General features: G+C 36.8%; 1 protein-coding gene across 1 annotated transcript; it reads right to left on the bottom strand.

Moving 5' to 3' along the window:
- Positions 1–4,159: 4,159 nt before the first annotated feature.
- Positions 4,160–12,346, bottom strand: LOC104227413 (E3 ubiquitin-protein ligase MBR2-like). The gene is made up of 6 exons (XM_009779656.2): positions 12,098–12,346; positions 9,228–11,026; positions 8,222–8,272; positions 4,986–5,081; positions 4,772–4,915; positions 4,160–4,641 (listed from the first exon to the last, which is right to left on the bottom strand). Exons 2-6 carry the CDS (start codon positions 10,974–10,976, stop codon positions 4,510–4,512), a joined length of 2,172 nt encoding a protein of 723 aa, XP_009777958.1. The 5' UTR covers positions 10,977–11,026; positions 12,098–12,346; the 3' UTR covers positions 4,160–4,509.
- Positions 12,347–18,511: the final 6,165 nt, after the last annotated feature.

The following is an 18,511-nucleotide window of genomic DNA, read 5'->3' as shown; positions in this document are numbered from 1 at the left end:
AGGTGAATGATTCTTCTTTCTCACAGTAATGAGTGACAAACAAATCCTAGAATATTAGAATTATAAAAGTATGGAATAATGGATGGTAGAATCTTATTAGAAAGGTAGTGTTTGTATCTTTTCTAGAGAGAGGGTCTCCTTCTCAAAAAGTGTTCTTATTAAATGAACGTTACATGCCCTTTTCCCTTATCTCTTTTCTATTTATATAGGATATATCCTCAATCAATCCTAAAAGTACAAGTACATAGAATATTCAATGGAATTTTCTATTAAATATCATATTACAAAAATTAGTTGTTAGTACTGTCCTTGATATCTGACCTCGGCCTTTATTGAACGCCCGGTTTCGAACTCCACTGTTTACTAGTCGACCTCGACCACATCGCTTTCCATAATACCACTTCATGCTAAATTCTCTTGGGGCAGATTTTGACCTATACAATTTTAGGTATATATATCTTGTGTCAAAATTTAAAGTAACACCATGCCAAACAAATTATGATCAAATATTTTTTCCCTTAAAAAAACCTTCTCTTATAGGCGGCCTCCTTATTTTGTTCTATTCCGATTTCTCTTCTAAATTTAGTATTCAATCGGCATTTGAAATGCTATGTTTTTTATTACATATTTTTCTAATACTCTCTCACAAGAATAAGGTTTAGAAAATAGCGATATTTACCTAACTATATTATAACTAGGGGTGTACAAAGGAAACTGACAAACCGCACCAACCTGATAATCCGAGTCAAACCGGAAAAAAAAAATCGACTATGGTTTGGTGTTGGAAAAAAAAAGCCCGACCATAATTGGTTTGGTTTGGTTTTAACTAAAGAAAGTCAAACCGAAACCAAACCAACCCGACATTATATATAAAAGTTTTAGATATATTTAATATATAAATATATTTATTGTGATGTAATTTATAAATATTTCTTAAAAAAATTTATAAATTTATCTTTTAAGATATTATTTTAAGGTTGAACTTAGAACTTTTGACTGTTCCAATAAGTTTTATAGCCATTTATATTAGTAAATTAAATAATATTAACAAAAGCCCAAACCAAAGTCAAATCAACACTAATGCTAATAGAAAATATTCAATTCAATAGTCAATACTACGAACGAGAATGTAATGAATATAAATTTTTGGATTGCAATAATTTAGATAATAATGCATAACCTATTTTTATCTTTTCTTTAGCATTTAGTCATGTAATTAATACTCCCTCATTAGTCTACTTACTTTAGCATGACTTAACACTTTAGATTATGTTTGTTTTTATTATGGTTTTTTAATTAGCAATATTCTTATTACATAATTTTATTGTCTTTATTGTTGAATATTTTAGGACAATGCCATGACACATCTCATATTTTGAATTATTTTCTTGGAAAATACTTTATATAGTTGTATCTTACAAGGATTAAAGAATATTTTGAGTACAAGTTATATGTTTTGTTCTACGAAGATTTTACTGGGAGAAAAAACGAAAAAACCCGAAAACCCGAGAAAAACCGAGATTGAAAAACCCGAGTTTTATTGATTTGGTTTGGTCTTTAGATTTAATAACCCGACACAATTGGTTTAGTTTGGTAATCGTAAAATCCGAACCAACTCGACCTATGTACACACCTAACTATAACAGAAACCTATTTACTATATTTATTTAGGTTCCTTATTAATTAATTTATATACCTATATTTACTAGTGTTATACAAAACCATAAAAAGGAGAAAATGAAACATACCTTAAATACCGGGTATCAGTTACACATGATCCCCTATATTTAAGACACTCTTCCTTTTTTAGAGGATTAGAAAACTATCATCTATCTTTGTACTTACCCACCGTAAGAAACCCACTGATACCCAAAATCATCACCTCTCTTTCATACAAATCAACCAATATCTCTCTCTCCCTCATACAAATCAAACTATTATCTCTCTAAAATTGTAGCATCATATATTTCTCTGAATCAATTCCACCAACAACCATTAAAAAGCTTCAATTATTGACAAATCCATCAACATTATCTCTGAAATTGTAGGTGGAGGGGTCTGTCATTGACATACCATTAAAAAGTTTCGAAGCTTTGAATTAGATATTCAGATTTTACGAATTTGTGATTTTTTTGGATTGGGTGTTCTGGAAAACGATTGAAAATATCCTTTAGAGTTTATATCTCAATTTTAAGGGAGATTCATTAAGTTTAAAGTTGGTTTTAGGTTGAATTTTTGATTGAAACTCGAGGAAGAAGAAGTTTCGGAATTGTATTGCGATTGTATGATAAATGTATCATAATTGTATCTGAGTTGTATTTGATACGTCAATTCCTAAGACAATTCTGATACAATACTAACACTATTAAAATACAATATTGCATCATAATTTAAGTTTAGAGTTGGTTCTAGGTGGATGTTTTAAATTGAAACTTGAAAAAGATGAAGATCAAAGTTGTATCATAATCTAGAATTGTATCGCAATTTGTACCTAAAACAATATATGATACAATGCTAATACAAATATAATACGATATTGTATTAGTTTAAGTTTAGAATCGATTTTAAGTTGTATCATAATTGTATCAGAATTGTGTAAGAATACTTTCGGGATTGTATCAAATTTGTATCTGAATAATGAGTAGTTGTGAGTTCATGACGAATTTCACAGTTTATATCACAATATGATAATTATATATTAATTTATCAGTATTGTATCAGGTATTATTTTGGATATTAGTGTACCATCTACAAGTTAGATATAATTGTGATACAAGTATGATACAATTATGTTTTACGCATTGATATATCTGATACAATTCAAATGCAATTATTATACAGTTATCATACAATCCCTGAATATTTTTTCATTTTCAGTGTTGTCCGGTCTCCCAACAAAAGAACGATGCAATTGATGATTTGATAATATAAAGTTGTCGCCAATGGTAGGAAGAGAGAAGATGGAGATTCAGGGTGTAGATTAAGGGATTTTGATGTAAAAAAAAAAAAGAGAGAGAAAAGGAAAGGGAAAAAAAAGGAAAGGATATAATTGAATCTCTTAATTGAAGGCACTAATAATGAGATGAGAGCCTTTTAAGGAGAAATCTACACAATTTATAATAAAAACCTAGATACTTATTAAAAACTACAAAATATAGAGAATATTGGTAAATAAGTTTCTAATATAGTATAGCTAGGTAAAAATCCCTAAAAAATACTGGCAATTTACGTAATCTTACACGTCGACTTAAGGAAATGCTAATAGAGCCTCAACTCGTGAATGATAAATACTCATCAGAAAAAAATTCACCAAAACGAAAGTGTTACGTTTAAGTTTAACCATTGGACTCTTTTGGAAGGCAGATGTAACTAAGTTTGGACATTTTAGTGTTTTTAACGAAGTCTCAGCTCGACTAATTTACAACTATCTTGCAACGGGGGCCCTTCTCTAAGTGGAACGAAGGAACTAATTCAAGATGCTCATTTTTGTTAATTTTAAAAATTATAATCTTTTTAAACCAAATAGTAAATTTGGCAAAAAAAAAAAAGTTATAGTCCAACAACATACCCAGTGTAATCCCACAAGTGAGGTCTAGGGAGGGTAGTGTGTATACAAACCTTGTTTCCGATACCATCAGCTCAAGAAAAGCAGAAATACGATAGTGCAGAAGCCTTGGAAAAAGAAGCAGTAACAACAGCCAAAAAGATAAGATAACTGAGCAAAAGCAACAACAGGTAGTAGATATAACACACATATATATAATAAGCACGAAAGCTGTAATACATATAATAAAAGTCGCAAACTGCAAAGCTCAAATCTTTAATCTGGAGCAAACTCCTGTTATCTTTCTCTTGCTAGTTTTGTCGATCTGACGTTGATAAAAATGCAACTTTAGTTAAGCTAAAATTTACGAACTTAAAAACACATAATCTGGAAGCCAACCCTAGGCTAAACACTATATACTCCAGTTACTGTGGAGTTTCCCAAAGATTTATGGACCTCACGACCCCCACCGCGCATAATTTATGTTGGAAAGGAAGAACAACCTTATTAGTAACATCAGAATCATGATATATAGAACATTAACACCTCAATTTTTAAAGTTTCTTGAAACTCCTAAAATCTCACTTTTTGCATCCATGCAACAAAACAAAGGAATGGGCAAAAACACAAAAATTGTTCGCTTAAAGGTATAATGTAGTATTATTCAAACCCAATGTCTCAAGAAGATTTGTATCAAAAAGACTTTTAAAGAAAAAGGATTTCCTATGCGTTTTAAATAATAAGACTCATAAAGGTCTTCTCACTAACACATTCTTCAGTTCCTGAACCCATGTATTACTCATGAGCAATATGAACAGTTTCAGGTGCTAAAGTATGTAGAATTAAGATGTAACCCCCCCCCCCCAAAACAAACCTATCCACCCCACCCCCTTCTCCAGGGATTTTTTTGTTGGGGTGGAGAAGAGGGTATCGGAAGAGGAAAAATAGCTTTATTTGGTTGGATTTCAAGCATCTAAAGCTGTCATCTTACATATAGGACACAGATTCTTCAGCATCAACCACTGCTTTATGCAACCACAATGGAATTCATGCCCACAATCCAATATGCCCATCTCATCTCCAGTTATGTATTCCTCCTGATAATCATACAAGAAAGACGACAATGTTTATGCAACAATTCTCAAAATTGTTTTGAGTGTCCTGCAACAATTGTTCTCTTGTAATAGAAACTAATTATCGTGTAAAATGGTCAAAAAAGATTATTACCCGACATATACAGCAAGGCTCCAAGTTTGACGACGACCCTCCATATATAGGCTCATGCTTCCGCTGTTTCATATGGCGCAAAATGGTTTCTTCGCTCAATCCGGTGTTCACATTCCCTATACGTTCTTCCAACGCCAATAATTCCTAATAAATGAGATAATCAGTGAGAAATCTATTGTCAAATTTAGTGACAGTAAACCCAACCCATATTTACCTCATAAGACATGTTATCGACGTCGAGCCTCATGTCTCTATGCCTATCATGCAACTCCCCGATGCCGTTGACAAATGGATCAAACATCATATAGTCCTGTGGAAAATAAAAAATAAACATGGAAATTAATGAGAGAATTGTGTCTTTGGTGTCTACAAAAGGATCCAATAATTCCCTTCTCCAGAAAAGTAACTCGGCCCTAAATAGAAAGGTGTCAGCTTAAAAAAAGCTGTTCCATTAGCATTAAGCAACATGCACAGTGCATTTTGCAAAAGAGTCCCAGAGTCTGGCTATGGGCGTTTCTCTGCAATGAGGAAACAAATATAGATTAAGTGACTTCCTGCTAACAAGGAATCAACATTTGAAACCTTCACAATCCAGTCCGTTGCTTGTTTTGGGTGTATAGCTGCACATAGTGCTTGTTCGACACATGATTTATCCTTTATTGCAGATGCTTTCCGTTGTGAATTTTCAGAGGGATCAGTGAGCCGCCTAATGCTTCTTGCAGTATATCAAGACAAATCTGGTCACTATTCCTGAATGTTTTGGATTTCACTGTGTGATGCCATAAAGCTTCAAAGAGCTGCTTAATATTTGGCAAGCACAGAGAATTGACGAGATGATGGAGATTTGGAAGTCAATCCCCTTATATATTGCTTGCACAATATGGCTGGAAAGGAATGAAAGATGCTTTGAAGGAAAGAAAGAACCTGTTTCTGTTGTAAAGTTTAAATGTATTCAAAACTTATTCTTTTGGCACAAAGGGATTTTTGCTACTAATATGACAGATTTTGTGGACTTGTTACACTTTTATTGTGTATTTCTATTCAGGTGCAGAATTTTGTAATATTGAAATTACCCTCTTGGTACTGATATCAAATTAATTTCCTTGAAAACCATTATTAAAAAAAGTGTCATCATCAAGATAAATCAAATAACTAGGCCCTAAGAACCTATGAACTCTAGATAGGATGGTGATATTAGGCTATATAGATGATATTTACACCTTAATATTACCATGCTTTATTGTTGTTTTATAGGCGAATTGATAACAAAATGCTCTAAATGGTGTTCTTTTGCTTCGCAAGGAATAATCTAAGTGAGGAAGCACTACGGAGTGTTTTGGAGTCACCAATGTGAAGAAAACGCCCAATCAAGAAGTACCCGAGCATAAAGAAGCAAAAATGGACTGAGTGAAATCCACCGTAAAGAAGCAAAAATGGACTGAGTGAAATCCACCGCGACCGCGGTGGAACCGCGGCAGATCAATTATGCGAGGCAGAATGTTCAGCGTTCACAGCGGTCGAGCCGCGGTTTTGCCGCGACCGCGGTGAACTGTTCAAGTGCCAGAAAATTGGGGACCAAAGTGTAATTCAGGGAAAACTTGTTCCAAGCCCTTATAAACTTTAGAAGCTCGCCCAAGACACAATAAAGCTTGTTTTTAGACTACTTTGGAGGCAAGAACAAGAGTGAGAAGATCAACCAAACATTAGAGTTTTTCTATCTTCTTTTAATTCTTGCAATTATACATTATGAATAACTTTGTAGTTTTACTCTATTTTGTTATGAGTAGCTAAACAATTATCTAGGATTGATGGAACCAATTGTTGGTTGAAGTTTTGACTCAACTTGTTATAATCGAGCCGGATTTATTATATGATTGTTCAACTACGTTTTGTATGGTGATTAATTGAATGGGCCATTGATTGATCGTGTCTAATTACCTCATATTGCTTGAGAAAGAATATTAGGTTAGACAGCTGTTGAACAACACCACTTTTGGGTAATTGAAGAGATTCATTACTTGAACTTAAAAGTGGGTTTAGAGATAACAAAACTTTAGTGGGATAATTTAGAGCTGCACATATTGTCAGCTTGAGTAGTTCGAGAGAATGCTCTAGTAAATTATTGTAGTTGATCGAGAGATAATCACGATAACCCATAGCTCTTAATCCTCATAAAGTATTACGGCGAGATTATAGCGAAAGAGTCAAGACCTAAACTAGCAATTGGGGAAATCACTGCCCTAGACCTTTTTACCATTGAATTATCTTTAATCTAGCATATTGTTATTTCTAATTTTATTTGCAGTAGTTAAACAAAGACCCAAGATTGATTGATAAAAATCTTGCATCTAGAAATTGGTTGAGTTGATAATAGCATTGCCAAAGAGTTGTAATAGATAGGTTAGTTCCCTGAGGATTCGACTCCGGACTTAAAACCGGATTATATTTGCAACGACCGCTTTGTCTTTTAGAAGGCATACTTGGGCGTGATCAGATGAAAAACACAAAAAGTAAACATCTTGGTAGGAGGAATAAGAAAAGTTAAAACTAAAAGAAAGGTTAGAAAAAGATATTGCATCTTAAAGGAAATGCTGAGATATACTTTCACCAAATCACCTAATTGCAGTGCAGAGCCAAGATCTTCAATAAAGGGAGTCAAAATACAAAGAAATAATCACACAAAGAAACCAAGGGGGTTCAAAAAATTACCGATCTACAGTGTTATTTTCCAGCAAAGGGGTGTTAATTGACACCTCTTGGACAAGTGTGGCACCACTGCCTAATTGCCAGTCAGGTAACTATATCACTTAAAAAAGGCTATATCAAAAAACTATATCACTTAAAAAAGAAGAGAAGAAAAGATAGGTAACTGGTTTTCCTCTTAGATTCCCACAATTGGCTACATCATCCGGCTATAAATTTTTCTTGCTAAAGGTTTTTATTTTTAAAATAATTAGGATATTTCTTTACTAAAGCTTATGGAGCATGGCTTACCAGCATCATAAAAAGAAACTCTAGAATTATTTTTCACCCAAATAACCTAATTGGCAGTGAGGTGTAAAAAAATTCACTCATATCAAATTACAGAACATAGGTAATTACTTTTCCTTTTGGATTTCCATTAGTGGCAAGGCAACTATTCTGGCCATATTTCTACTTAAAGCTTACGGAGCAAAGCTTACAAGAGCTACTTAATTTTATAACTTTTCACATCTCAGCAAGTTGATTGAAATTTCAACCATCACGGGTTTCAGGTCATGACCTACAAAGAAGATAATAAACTTTTTGCATTCAGAAACTTCCAATCAAAGATGGGGCTTCTTCTTTTTCTTTCTTTTTTCATAAGGTAAAACAGAACCGGGTGTTCATGCTTGTAGCTTGCTATTTATATGAATTACACATGTAAACTAGCAGATATTGAATGGAGTATCATAAAGATCAAAACAAAACCTCGGATCGCATGTTCTCGGCCCTCCGCATGGCACGCAAGACTTGACGAATCTGTTGAACGCAAACAGCGATAATTAGTTAGTAATGAGGAAAGTAATGATAGGTGAAAGCTATCTCAAATCAAAGAAAGAAGTTGCATAAAAATAGCTGGATCGATTCAAGTGGAGAACTTAGCACAACAAAATATAGAATTTGACAAACAGGAGATCATGCCACACTCAACTACTAGCGAAAGTGAAACTATAACGTATCAGTTTCTGTTTTAGGTGGAAGTGCTTAAATTCACATTCATTGACACAAAAATGTTCATTCTAAGTCACAAGTTCCGGGCAACACAGCTCTAGAAGAGCATAGATATCTGTAAGAATGCAATCCTTCTTCTAAACCCACTAAGCGGGTATTAACATGCTGATTGTCAAAAAAATTACCAGCATGTGCTTTTCTTCACGTATGATACCAATATATGCACTTAAACGTTGGGCCAGCACAACTCACAAGATCCGCCTATCCTAGGTGAAAAAATAATCAAATAAACAACTGATGTAACTGTCTTGATAGCTAATAGTCAGAAAATATATAAGGAAGCATGTGGCTCTCTTCATGTATGATACCGATATATGCACTTAAACGTTGGACCAGCACTAGTCACAAGATCCACCAATCCTAAGTAAAAAAAACAATCAAATGTAACGGTCTTCATAGCATCGCAAGTAGGAAAAAAGGGGGATAGCAAATAAATAGATTAATAGAAGTATCGCAGCCGGGTGCACTAAACTCCTGCTATGCGCAGGGTCAGGGTCGGGGGAAGGGCCAGACCACAAGGGTATATTGTACTAAGTCTTGCCCTACATTTCTGCAAGAGTCCACTTCCAAGAGCAATATAGCATACAAGTGAAAATATTTATACAGTCAATAACCAGATACAAGATGAAGCAGTTGATAAACGTCGATGGACAAACCAAAGTAATACAGTTTTGATACTATTACAAACACAAATCTCCCATACCAGTCTGTGGCGACCCTCGATATCAGCAGCTAAACCACGCCATCCTTCCACATCATTTCCTGAAAAATCAGCCCCTGAAGTTGATCTAAGGTGAAGTTGATGATTACGACGGCTACTAGATCGGGAAGACATCTCTGCCTCCTCCAAAGAAGATGCAGCTGAAGGCAGAAGGGAAAATGGACCTCTCTGACTTCCAGACCCGGACTCAACAGGAGTCCAAGGAGCAAATTCGGAAATACTGTGATTGCTACTGGTTGCTGAGTTCTGATTAGGCATCCATGCAGTAGGAAAAGTTAGTGCACTTGACCCATGGCCAGATGCAGAACTAGAAGGCATGTTTCTGGAATAGCTCGCATTTGAAGTAGCTAAACTCCAATTAGTGGGATCATGTACCATATTTCTAGTCTCAGGAGCAGGAACAAATGGATGAGGTTCCCTATTATTTCTTATTGAGCTCCTGAAGTTAGCTTCAGCCTGTAAGGCAGCATATCTATCTCCAGAAACCATATTTGGACTTGATGAACTACCACCTCGTGAATTTGGAGATACGTTCCAAGGAACTGGATGCAAACCTCTAGGAACACCAGAAACGCGCATTACACCAGAATGGCTCCCTGGGTTACCTGAATTTGTTGGCAGTGGAATTGGCTGTCTGGAGCTCAAGGAATTAGTTACTGGCATAGCTCGAGGAGTCACAAGGCTAGAGCCGACACTAGAACGCCCTAAATCGTTCCCAGTTGGCAGAAAACCAAATGTAATTGTATCTTGGTTCCCAAGATTTGGTCCACCTCCAAAACTTCCCGCAGAGGTTTCCGCAACTCCACTAGCACTTAAAGGAGGAAATATGTCAGAAGCAGCCACTCTTGTACCAACCCCATTTCTTGGAAAAAGGTTTTCTAAATAACAAGTATTTTGCACACTTGCAGAGGCTGGTGATACGTTTAAGCCGCTGGAAGTATCATATTGATTTGGAAAATTATGCTGCATAACATTTTCGGGTTCTGCATTGGAACTTGAACTACCACCACAAGACTGTCTAGAACTGCCTTCAAGGGCCTTGCGCTTGCAGGATAAACCCCAATTACCCATGGAAGAACCTGATATATCAGGGGTCCCTGCCCAATAGCTAGAACTACCTGAAGACATGCCAACATTGTAAGAGACATGGGAAGCAGGACGTTCAGCTTCCAATCTGCTACTAGATGTGGGGACAATTGGAGATGCACTTGGTCTCACGACCAGCCGAGTGTCACCATGGTTGTACGCACCAGTTAAGTTAGCATTCCCAGGACTGTGAACCGAGGCAAGATTTGGTAAATTTGGAGGGCTGCCAAACATATAATTTCCACCATATCCACTAGCGGCACTCTCAGGAAGGAAGATATTGGATGGTTCAAATCGCCTTTCTTCTGACTTTGGATTAGTCGTGGCATAATTACTTGACGAAGAAGCCCAACCATGTCCTATTTTCAAATCACTACCATGTCCATTGTTGTGCAGATTAGCACTGGAGCTCGACCCACCATGATCCCACCCACCGCGGTTCTGAATGTTACAACTAGCAGCGTTAGTGCAACTAGGATTTTCTTGACCAGAAGATACCATGGTATTTGATAATCGATCCTCTACTGGATTTAGCATGTTATCCCAAGGGGCAGTCGGATCTACAGAAGCATTATTTGAAACAGATACCTGATTAAGATCAATAGTTTCTGGAAAGGAATCCAGTATGCTTCTGTTCCCTTGCATTTAGACCAACAATGAGAAAACAAGGCCTTGAGTGCACTAGTGAGGAAACGCTGTCGAAGATCCAAATTATAAAAAGTTAATACCTTGAAAGGTTAGAGCATAATCTCACTGGTGAAAACTAAAAATATATGAAAATCTAAATTGGTTATATAATTTCTGATGCACTAAGATAGTACTTTCAGCAATATATAGTATCAGTTTATAATATTCTGACAATGCGGTAGCAATCACAACAAGAGCAAAAGCTAAAACACATAATTGGTAAAACATTTGTCGATTTCATTTCAGCGCGCATGAGAACCAAGCAACATCAATAGTGTCAAAAGAGAAAGTAAATCTTGTTTATCCTATGAGTTTCATGAAACAGAAAGGATGCGATTTACCAACAATTTATTGAATGACTCAATACAAGTACCAGAAAAAACTAACTTGTACTACTCAACAAGAAAAGATAAAAAAATTCTCTCTGGTGGATAGTAAAATCATCCTCTTTTTTCGCTAATGCTCCAGTAAACAACCATTCAAGGAACAACAAGGTCAAACATTCTTCATTAAATAACTGAAAATTTGATTCCTCGTGCCTTCTGTATAAGAAATAAAGTACATTAATATGCAGAAAAAGATTTAATTTCAAAAATTATCCCACCATAATAAACAGATAAAATTTCACAATTCAGTAAATACAATACTTTATCAGTATAACAACAACATGAACAACTAAGCCTCGGTCCCAAACAAGTTAGGATCGGTTATATGAATTCTCATTGACCATGTTTATACAAGTAAATTCAACCAGGCAAAAAAAGTCAACTCCTAGATATCACCGAGCGAAGTATTAGAACTGAAAGCTCAAAAACTTTACACTATTGAAAAATATAAAATTCTATAGATACAACTAGTATTTGAACTCTTTTCAATTGCAGATCCATAGTATGAAAAAGAAAACTATTGAAAACCAAAAAATCAAGTAAAAAAAGCTGCTTCTCTATTTTCGACAAAAACAATTTGGGTAAGCACAAGTGAATTCACAAAAAAAAATAATGATGATGATGCTAAAAAGCTGAAATTTCGTAGGAAATAGATACATATATTCAAGAAAACTAATGGGTCGATAAGCAAACCTCAGAATTAGCGGCAAAAGATGATCGGTGAAGTGACGGTCTTATCTGGGTGGAAATTTGATTCTCTTTTTTGCCTTTTCTGTACAGAAAAAAGCTATCTCTCCATAGAAGATGAACGGTTTCGTTTTTGGTGCAGAGAACTTTAGACAATTTGTACAAAGAAACAGTAAATAAGGGTAAAGAGAGATAGGGAGAAGGGGAGAAAGAAAGTGACTCGTGAACTAAGTGCACACATGAAATTGTTTTGCTGATGAATTAGAAACGAATGCTCTTATTTATACTAATCACCTAGGGTAGTAAGTAAATAATAATTGTTCTACAAATTCTTTTATATTTATAACTAAGTCTCTTCTCTAGAATATTCTATACAGCTAGATTCTTATAAAGATTTTCCTAACAATTCTATAGAGTTCTAGGGTCTTTCTAAGGAAACCTCCATATTTCTCTAGAACCTTCCTACAAATGCATAAATATCTAGAACTTTTCTAAGGAAATTCTCCATAGTTCTAGAATATTCCACCAAGATCTTTTCCATAACTTATGAAATCCTTCCATATGACAAAACTATATGCCAAATGGCACCTATGTGGCATGATGGTGTGGCGGGTCATGACACTCTCTCCCACCCAATTTTGTGTCGCCCTCGGCATAAAGCATCGACACATATGCGTGCACCTCGCCTTGGCATCGCTAGAGATCTTTGAACATTAGCCATGATGCCCTATGAAGCGGTTCTCCTTCCCATTTCACAAGGTACTAGCTAGCAGCTACCTTTCTTCTTACGCGTTTGTACTTTGGATGGCTAGCAATGATGGCCTTCATCCTTCGCCCATCGGATGCCCCTCCTTGCTTTTGGTGTGAATCTTCCCATGACTCAACCAAGTCTAGCAGCTTCTCAAGCATCGAGTCCATGCTTCCACTCCCTATTTGGCTTCCCTCTGTGGTCCAGCCTTACTGGAAAACTTAAACCCTCTGCTGGGTGCATCGTCTGAGTCTGATAGCATGCCATCACTTTGTAACTCGTCATCCTCTTCAACTATGTCCGTCCAACTTTTCTTGCTGCCACCATGCTCTATTTGCATGGTGCCAAGATAGGCTTTGGAATCCCCTACTTTCAGCTTAGATTCCAAGCGCATCCCTCCAATACATGTGGTTCCCCCTGTGTCATCCTTATGAGCTTGAGCAAAGTTCCCTATAATTGCCGTGAGCTTCCCCAGCTCTGAGCATTCACTTGCCCGATGTGATCCTTCACACAAGTAGCACCCTCCCTTAGGCACGTACTCCTTATCATTTTTCGGCCCCTTGCCGTTTCTCTTGGACCCTTTTTCCGTTATGGGATGGCCCCTTGCCATTACCCTTGTATACCTCAGCTATGCATTACCCATTGTCCTCGCCATGATCTCCCTCATCCCTCTCGGCGTTGCCTTCTTTGGACTTGGCAGGCTCCATTTTGAAGTCAACAAGTGACTAGGCTACTCCGATGGCCCCGTTCACGTTGGCTATTTGATGTCTTATTAACTTATGCTTTGCCCAATTTTGCAACCCATCCATGAAGTAGAAGAGGAAATCTTCCTCGGATAATGACGAGATTTGCTGCATTAAGGTAGTGAACTCGCGTACATACTCCCGAATTGTGGCCTCTGTCAGAGCTCCTTTAGCTTCCGCCAGTTTGCCACCTCGCGTGCAGCCCGTGCACCAAAATACTGCTTTCGCTTAGGGACCTTCGCGTTGGTCCCTTCTGCAAGTACCAAGCCCTTGGTAATTCCGGCCATGGTTCCCTAAAAAACTTCCTTCTAGCAATCTCTTATATTCTTTCTAACATTCCTTATTCATAACCTTTGCTCTGATACCACGTTGTCACGTCCTTAGTCTTAAACTAAGTGCGCGTGCGACACCTGGCAACTCGCTCACGATCTTGCATAACATGCTCACGTTCTTGCTATGCCAAGTCAGCCCTATTACACTCATGATCACTAAGAAATGTTAGAACATATGAGAATTGCCAAATGAAGCTTTTGTATTAGAGAGAACTTGATTGTTTTGCTTGGTTGATGAATTACGAATGAATGCCCCCTATTTATACTAATCACCTAGGGGCTAGTATATAAATAATAATTGTTCTACAAGTCCTTCCATATTTACAATTAAGTCCCTTCTCTAGAATATTTTACACAGCTAGATTCTTCTAAGGATTTTCCTAACAATTCTATAGGGTTCTAGGGTCTTCCTAAGGAAACTTCTATATTTCTCTAGAACCTTCCTACAAATGCATAAATATCTAGAACTTTTCTAAGGAAATTCTCCATAGTTCTAAAATATTCCACCAAGATCTTCTCCATAACTTATGTAACCCTTCCATATGGAAAAACTATATGCCAAATGGGACCTATGTGGCATGATGGTGTGGTGGCTCATGACACTCTCTCCCACCCAATTTTGTGTCGCCCTCGGCACAAAGCATCAACACATATGCGCGCACCTTGCCTTGGCATCGCTAGAGAGCTTTGTCCATTAGCCATGATGCCCTATGAAACGGTTCTCCTTCCCATTTCACAAGGTACTGGCTAGTAGCTACCTTTCTTCTTACGCGTTTGTACTTTGGATGGCTAGCAATGATGGCCTTCATCCTCCGCCCATCGGATGCCCCTCCTTGCTCTTGGCCTGAATCTTCCCCTGACTCAACCAAGTCTAGCAGCTTCTCAAGCATCGAGTCCATGCTTCCACTCCCTATTTGGTTGCCCTTCATGGTCCAGCCTTACTGGCAAACTTAAACCCTCTGTTGGGTGCATCATCTGAGTCCGATAGCATGTCATCACTTTGTAACTCGCCATACTCTTCTACTATGTCCGTCCAACTTTTCTTGCTGCCACATGCTCCATTTGCATGGTGCCAAGATAGGCTTTGGAATCCCCTACTTTCGGCTTAGATTCCAAGCGCATCCTCCAATACAGGCGGTTCCCCCTGTGTCATCCTTATGAGTTTGAGCAAAGTTCCCTATCATTGTTGCAAGCTTCCCCAACTCTAAGCATTCACTTGCCTGATGTGATCCTTCACAGAAGTACCACCCTCCCTTAGGCACGTACTCCCTACTATTTTCCGGCCCCTTGCAGTTTCTGTTGGACCTTTGTCCGTTATGGGATGGCCCCTTGCCATTACCCTTGTATACCTCGGCTATGCATTTCCCGTTGTCCTCATCATGATCTCCATTATCCCTCTCGATGTTGCCTGCTTTGGACTTGGCAGGCTCCATCTTAAAGGCAACAAGTGACCAGGCTACTCCGATAGCCCCGTTCACGTTGGCTATTTGATGTCTTCTTTAACTTATGTTTTGCCCAATTTTGCAACCCATCCACGAAGTAGAAGATGAAATCTTCCTCGGACAATGACGAGATTTGTTGCATTAAGGTAGTGAACTCGCGTACATACTCCCGAATTGTGGCCTCTGTCGGAGCTCCCTTAGCTTCCGCCAATCTGTCACCTCGCATGCAGCCCGTGCACCACAATACTGCTTTCGCTTATGGACCTTCGCGTTGGTCCCTTCTGCAAGTACCAAGCCCTTGGTAATTCCGGTCATGGTTCCCTACAAAACTTCCTTCTAGCAATCTCTTGTGTTCTTTCTAACATTCCTTAGTCATAACCTTTGCTCTAATACCACATTGTCACGTCCTTAGTCTTAAACTAAGTGCACGTACGACACTTGTTAACTTGCTCACGATCTTGAATAACTTGCTCATGTTCTTGCTATGCCAAGTCAGCCCTACTACACTCTTGATCGCTAAGAAATGTTAGAACACATGAGAATTGCCAAATGAAGCTTTTGTATTAGAGAGAACTTGATTGTTTTGCTTGGTTGATGAATTACAAATGAATGCCCCCTATTTATACTAATCACCTAGGGACTAGTATATAAATAACAATTATTTTACAAGTCCTTCCATATTTACAACTAAGTCCCTTCTCTAGAATATTCTACACAGCTAGATTCTTCTAAGGATTTTCCTAATAATTCTATAGGGTTCTAAGGTCTTCCTAAGGAAACCTCTATATTTCTCTAGAACCTTCCTACAAATGCATAAATATCTAGAATTTTTTTAAGGAAATTCTCTATAGTTCTAGAATATTCCACCAAGATCTTTTCCATAACTTATGTAACCCTTCCATATGTCAAAAATATATGCCAAGTGTCACCTATGTGGCATGATGGTGTGGCAGGTCATGACACTCATCTCTATTATGTGTCTCTCTCCGAGTTTGTGTAGGTGTGGTTGTGTGTGCCCGAGACACAGTAGAAAACGATTAATTAAGTTGTAATAAACGCTTATTCATTTTTTCTAATTCATATAAAAATTAGTTTGGCTAAAAACCCATAATAAAATACTCCCTCTCATAAAAAATAACCGGCTTGTGGTTTTGTGTATTTGCGCCTTGTTTCCCTTTTTCATGCTTCACATTTGTGGTTTTGTGACTTACGGGGTTGATTGTTTTTGTTTCGGGAAGATTTGGACCATTTGATTCTTGGCCTATAAGTCTATGTTCTAAACATTGACCAAACTTTGGCTTTTGTGAAAACAACCCTGAAACGATATTTTGATGGCTCTGATAGCTTCGTATCGTGATTTTGGACTTTAGGTATATGCTCAGAATCGAATTCAGAGTCCATAGGTTGATTTGTGTTATTTTGCCGAAAATTAGCAATTTGAGGTTTAGAAGTTTGACTATAGGTTGACTATTGGCTATTGGGTTCGTAATTTGTTTTTGGGACTTGAAATAGGTCCGTTAATCTATTTAAAACTTGTCTGCAAAATTTGGTATTATTTAAAGTTGATTTAATAGGATTCGGAAGCCTAGTTGCAATTTTAGAAGTTCTTGAACTTTACTTTGAAATTCATGCGTTTTAGTGTCTGATTCGTAGTTCTAAATATTATTTTTATGTTTTGATCGCGCAAGCGAGTTTGTATGATGCGAGAGAAGCAGGCTTTGCAATTGCGACTTCCCACAAAGGTTGTCAGTAATGCAAATGCGAAACTGCCTCAGCCCAAGTCAACTTTGCAATTGTGACCCAGGCATCACAATTGTGATACTTGTGATCCCCCTACTAAGGTTGCAATTGCAACGCTGGTGTTTGCAAATGCGACACCAGAAGCATCATCACACCAACAATTTAGATTTACTCCAAACCATTCCGCGACACGTCTGAAACTCATGCGAGCCATCGGGACTCCAAACAAAACATCTATACAAATCTAAAAACATCATACGAACTCGCTCGCGCGATCAAAAAATAAAAATAACATCTAAAACTACGAATCATATATCAAAACGCATGAATTTCAAAGTAAAGTTCAAGAACTTCTAAAATTGCAACTATGCGTCCGACTCCTATTAAATCAACTCCAAATAATACCAAATTTTGCAGACAAGTTCTAAATAAAATAACGGACCTATTCCAAGTCCCAAAATCAAATTTCGAACCCGATAGCCAAAAGGCAACTTACTGTCTACTTTTGATTTTGCACTCTCTTTTACAAAAAATGAAGTATGTATTTTACAATTCTCATAACAATGATAGCATTTCCAAAAGTTTCAAAAAATGATTTGGAGAATGGGTAGTTATTGATAAGGGTAAAACAAAAAAAAGATTATCTTTTTTTTATTTAATATAGTAAACAAATAAAAGTAAAAATATTTTTTTGGTATAATGAACAAGTAAAAGTGAATGGAGGGAGTACTTATTTTTGTTTGATATTTTTGTCCTACGTTATCTAGGGAGTAATAATGGTCCAAAAGGAGGAGAAAGACGAAGAACCGTTTTTTTTCTTCTTTTCCTTTATTTCCTTTCTTCTTTGAGTTTTTTCTTTTAATACAACTTACAAGTAAGCATTACTTCGATTCAAAATAACTTTCGTTCCAGCCTAACTGATTGGTCCAGAAAGACATTAACATTTTTTATTTAAATTTACTCTTGCTCAAATAACTAATAAAACAATTATAGGATGAGAAGAGATGGCAGACAAGAATGATAGGGGCAAAAATCTAGTCGCATCTTATGTTTATTCTAAATCAAGCAATTTTATACTAAATCAAGCAATTTAATATAAATATTTAAGAGTAAAGTGAAAATATATATTACAACGATTGTGTTGGTGACATACGTATGCAAGACACATATCTTTTATTTATGTGTTTGAAGTAAACATTGAAGTGTGAGACTCTACCTTTTCGGATTGTTCAATTGATTTTGGCGTCCATCTTAAACCCCATAAATACTGAAATTCTTTCTTTTGGTCAATGATGTTTATTTCCTCGTTTTCTGTGACATAATTTTTTAAAGAAAACTCTTAATGCAAAATTAAGTCAAATCTTCATTAATTTACAGCCAATCGTACCAGGTTAATGCTCCATGTCTCATAAACA

Source organism: Nicotiana sylvestris, chromosome 1 (assembly GCF_000393655.2).
Source record: "Nicotiana sylvestris chromosome 1, ASM39365v2, whole genome shotgun sequence".
NCBI lineage: Eukaryota > Viridiplantae > Streptophyta > Magnoliopsida > Solanales > Solanaceae > Nicotiana > Nicotiana sylvestris.
This window is presented reverse-complemented; position numbering and strand designations above follow the sequence as displayed.

Excerpts from the sequence above, each read along its gene's own strand:
- LOC104227413 (XM_009779656.2), bottom strand. The coding sequence starts at position 10,976 with ATGCAAGGGAACAGAAGCATACTGGATTCCTTTCCAGAAACTATTGAT. Across the intron at positions 5,082-8,221 it reads CCGAGAACATGCGATCCGAG|GACTATATGATGTTTGATCC; the intron begins GTTTTGTTTTGA and ends TATTTTCCACAG. Across the intron at positions 4,642-4,771 it reads AGCCTTGCTGTATATGTCGG|GAGGAATACATAACTGGAGA; the intron begins GTAATAATCTTT and ends TATGATTATCAG.